The sequence below is a fragment of the Plectropomus leopardus genome, unplaced genomic scaffold, assembly GCF_008729295.1.
Source record: "Plectropomus leopardus isolate mb unplaced genomic scaffold, YSFRI_Pleo_2.0 unplaced_scaffold21614, whole genome shotgun sequence".
Lineage (NCBI taxonomy): Eukaryota > Metazoa > Chordata > Actinopteri > Perciformes > Serranidae > Plectropomus > Plectropomus leopardus.
The window spans coordinates 1-4,085 of NW_024623399.1; the positions used below are offsets into that span (position 1 = coordinate 1).

The 4,085-nt window shown below is 38.8% G+C and overlaps 1 protein-coding gene across 1 annotated transcript; it reads left to right on the forward strand.

The window, feature by feature from the left end:
- Positions 1 to 14: 14 nt before the first annotated feature.
- LOC121965787 (cyclin-D1-binding protein 1 homolog) lies at positions 15 to 4,074 on the forward strand (the record flags this gene model as incomplete). The annotated part of the gene is made up of 6 exons (XM_042515909.1): positions 15 to 159; positions 1,483 to 1,542; positions 1,728 to 1,807; positions 2,569 to 2,650; positions 3,050 to 3,146; positions 4,007 to 4,074. Coding segments are annotated over exons 1-6 (475 nt in total), but the record flags the coding sequence as incomplete, so codon positions are not given.
- Positions 4,075 to 4,085: the final 11 nt, after the last annotated feature.

The window sequence follows — 4,085 nt, forward strand, 5'->3', positions numbered from 1 at the left end:
GTCGTTCTGTAGTTCCACAACACGCATGTATTATATTTGCTGTCAGTTAGCTGTAAGAAAACTTTGGGGACATGAGCGCTGATAATCGCGGTGGAAATGTGTCTGTGCCTTTTCGAAATCTGCTGAACTCAATCCAGTGCGTTAGAGACCGAGTCAGAGGTAAATATGACACGTTAACGTTATATTAAATGACGCAGCACAAATTAGTTAGCCGTTAGCCGAGCTGTGCTAGCGTGCGTCGAGCTAAACGTGCTAAACTTCGGTTTTTACGATTTTAAACTCTTAGTTTTTTTAATTTAACGTTAACCTGGGCTCTGTTTCTTCTTCTTTTTTTATTTTGACGCTACAAATTCACATAATGAGTGTTATCTCCCTGTTTGTTAGCTAATAACAGAAATACTCGAGCTTCAGCTGATTAGTTAACCTACAGAGAGCTCTAATGTAACCAAAACAACAGTTTTTCAAAGAAGAAATAAGCCTTTTTTAGCTTTTATGAAGGTGTTAATTTTCTGTTTTTGTTGAAATTGTTTTTAAGAGGCCTGGATTCAACTTTATGGTCATCCAGGGTCAAACGTTTGTGTTGTTTTTGAATTGTATTTTGAGGTGATTTTATAATTTGTCGTCGGAGAAATAGGTGTTCAGATTACCTGGTCCAGACCTTTGAATGTGCTCATTTGACTGAGTTGGAGTTGACTAATTCTTGGGAAATAGATTGATGTCAATATAATCACAGAAGGCAGTAAGTCACAGATAATGATGTTAAGGTTATTTTTGAGGGCTCCTTTCTACGAAATAAACACTGTAAAAGTTGTGACAGGATGTCAGGACACATGAGAAGTGGTTTTATATTAATATATTCATAAATAAGCAAGTCACTGAAATCACAACCTTTAAATTGTGTGTATTTAAGGCATAAGGTCACAGATAAAAACAAAAACCACAGTATCACACAGATACCACAGTATCAGATGTGGAAGTTGTAACAGGGTATCAGAGACACATGAGAAGTGGTTTGACATCAATATATTAATAACTGAGCAAGCTATTGAAATCACAACCTTGAAAAGTGTGTCTTTAAGGTAACTTTTAATTTATAATGAAGTTTAAGGATTTTGTGATGGCCCCTTACCACAAACTAAAAGCTCTGAAAGTTGTGACAAGATGTCCAAGACACACTGGAACTGGTTTGATTTATTTTAAATGTTAAAAAGCTGTTTACAGTGCTGATTTACTAACTGATTATTTGACCGATTGTTTCAGGGCCAGCCATTTTTCAATTATAATAATAATAATAATAATGAGAAGCCTAACAATTTTAGAAGTAACTTTGTTCTTATTCCCAAATTGCAAAAGCTCGAAGTAAATTCCAACACCAGTCGTTAAAAAAACAGGGCTAATATGCTGAAGTTCATTTTTTGAACTTCACCACATTAGTAGTGAAGAGGGAGGATTTGCCTAACTGTGTACTATTTTCCATCACAGATGGAGAGTCCAATGAGTCAGATGGAGCTTTTAACCTCTCCAACTTCTGGGACACTCTGAGTTGAGTATAGTTGATCCTCTGCCTTTTTAAAAATTTAAAATCAATTTCGTATTTTTTTTTATTAAACAACATACTCACATTTGTGTGCTGTTTGCAACAGCTCATTTTGGTACCACCCCATCATCATCCTGTTCATTTAGTGGGACCTTTCAGTGTGATGTAACTGTGACTGTTTTGTCCTCAGACCAGGCAGTGAAGGCAGTGTCTCAGGAAGCCACGAAACTCAGCCTGGCCTTCTCCAAACCCCCGCTACCATCACAACAGGTCAGATTATTATTTGGATTTTAATGTTTGTCTTGCTCAGTCTGGCTGCAGTATCGGTCATAAAGCCCCCCTTCCATGTTAGTGAATGGGATTTAGACCAAACTAAAAACTCAAAGAAACGCAAAATAAATTATTCCCAAAGACGGTTTCCATCACTGAAGATAGCTTTCATCACTCTTATGTTTGTTCAAGTGATCGTTATTATGAGTTCAGTTTTAATGGGTTATACAACTCCACAAAAAGGGGATTTTTCTGCCATGATTGACAGCGGTGACAGCCAATCCATGCACTCACATTCAATGGAGCTGCTCGCGATTGGTCTGATGGGTGTTTTGGCGGAAACTCCCCCACCACAAATATTGTCAGTGCGTAAACTCCAGCATCCAAATGACGTCACTAGCGCGAAATGGCAGCAACCGTATCCTGGATATTTCAGCTTCACTAAAGCATAGAGGGGATAAGTGGGGATGCAGGGACAAAGATATGTTAGAACTATATCCAGAGGGAAATTGTTGTGCAGCAGTTGCAAAACAAGGTAGGAAAAAGTGAAAATCTAAAAAATATAAAATATCTATAAAGTGAAAATCCAAAATATACACAATGCCAAAAAATAAGTGTGTTAAGAGTAAGGATCCTAGACGTGTAATTCTAATTATTTTAATATTTCACAAGCTGTTGAGATGTCATGTAAACATTCTTTCATAATTCCCAACAAGTTTATGTGTGATGTGACTGTGAATGTCTTTCCTTCCTCTCTGCAGGACGGAGAGAAGTTAGCAGAGTCCCTCCTGAAGAGTGTCCTCACCCTGTCCACAGTGTATTATTGGCTACCTAAGAGCCAAGGTAACACCACCAAGTAGTCACCAGCGGTGCAGGAATTGTGCTTTAGTCGAGTGTATTATTACTGCGACAGTAATCCTTCTATAATTGCATTCCATTCACTCTGATTTGGCTCAATGAAACGTAGTTTATTAGAGTTAAGTGTCAATAGCAGTAATAAAAGAGAATAACTGTTTCCTGCAGCCCTGCAAAATTGCATGTACACAGTCATGGGATGACAAAACTCTCCAATGCATCTCAGACTGCACTTGATATTGTGTAGTTAAAAGCACGGTGCCCAAAGCTTGTTGTGTCTGCTGTTTAAGACTTTGTAAAATACATAAAAAATGGAGCAAGTTTTTGTCAGCATGTTGACTTTGGCTGGTCACAGTGTCTCTGTTGTCTCTCCTCCGTGTGTCTCAGGTGTTAGTCTGCGCAGACAGGTCAGAGACGCTACGGTCGAGGTTCTGGAGGGAGTCACACAGCTGGTGGAGGTCATACTGAGCTCACCGCTACAGAGGTACATTCACACACAAACACATGATACATGAGAGATGCAACAGTGAGTTTGAATTGAGCCACAGTCGAACAAAATGTAGTAAAAGACTCAAACCCCCTTTGCACATGCGTCAGGGTTGTGGTTGTCTGCTAGAAGCTGTCATAAATTGACTTTTTATCCTGTTTTAAGCACCTTTTAAAAAAAAATACGCTTTTTAGATCTTGGTCCTTTTAACTACATGTTTTAACTGGATAAAGGATGTCTGAGAAACAAGGTGTGCAAACATTAGCGGCAGCTCGGCTCCATCCTCTGCTTTGCTGAACGTCAGAGAAACACTGATTTTTATAGTGTCGCTGCTTTATTAAGTATTTTCACCAGTTTAAATCACTGGGACTGTGCAGAGGAGAGCTGTCCGTCCGACTTATCAGAGAAAAAAAGCGAGCACTCATTAGCAGGAGCTGGGCCCTCCCAAGGCCAGCAGTAGAGCTTTTGTTTTGGAGAGGAGTAGACCTCTGCGATATATTTCGGCTCCCAGTAAAACCACTAGTGGCAGAAAATTACATATTGTATGTAATAAATTCATATTATTTATATTATTTTGATCAGTGTCCAAAATGCTCCCTTAATTCCACTTTGATTTAGATCATGACCTGTAGAAAAAAAGGAAATTAAAAAGATAAAGTAAAATGTATATATTTTTTTCGGCACTGCAGCACCGACAGTAAACAAAGACATGTTGTCTGGGAAATACTGAAATTTCTTTTTTTTAGCAGAACAAAAAACCAGTTTGTTGTGAAGTTTTTGTCTTTTTTTTCCCTCTATCTCAGTCTGTGTTTCTGTAATCTTGATTTCCCTTCTTCTCTTCTTCTGCTCACCTCCAGTCTGTCCCAGGAGCAGCTGACATCAACAGGAGGTGTGTGGTCAGCCTGCGACCACTTTGCCCAATTACCACAAGGTCAG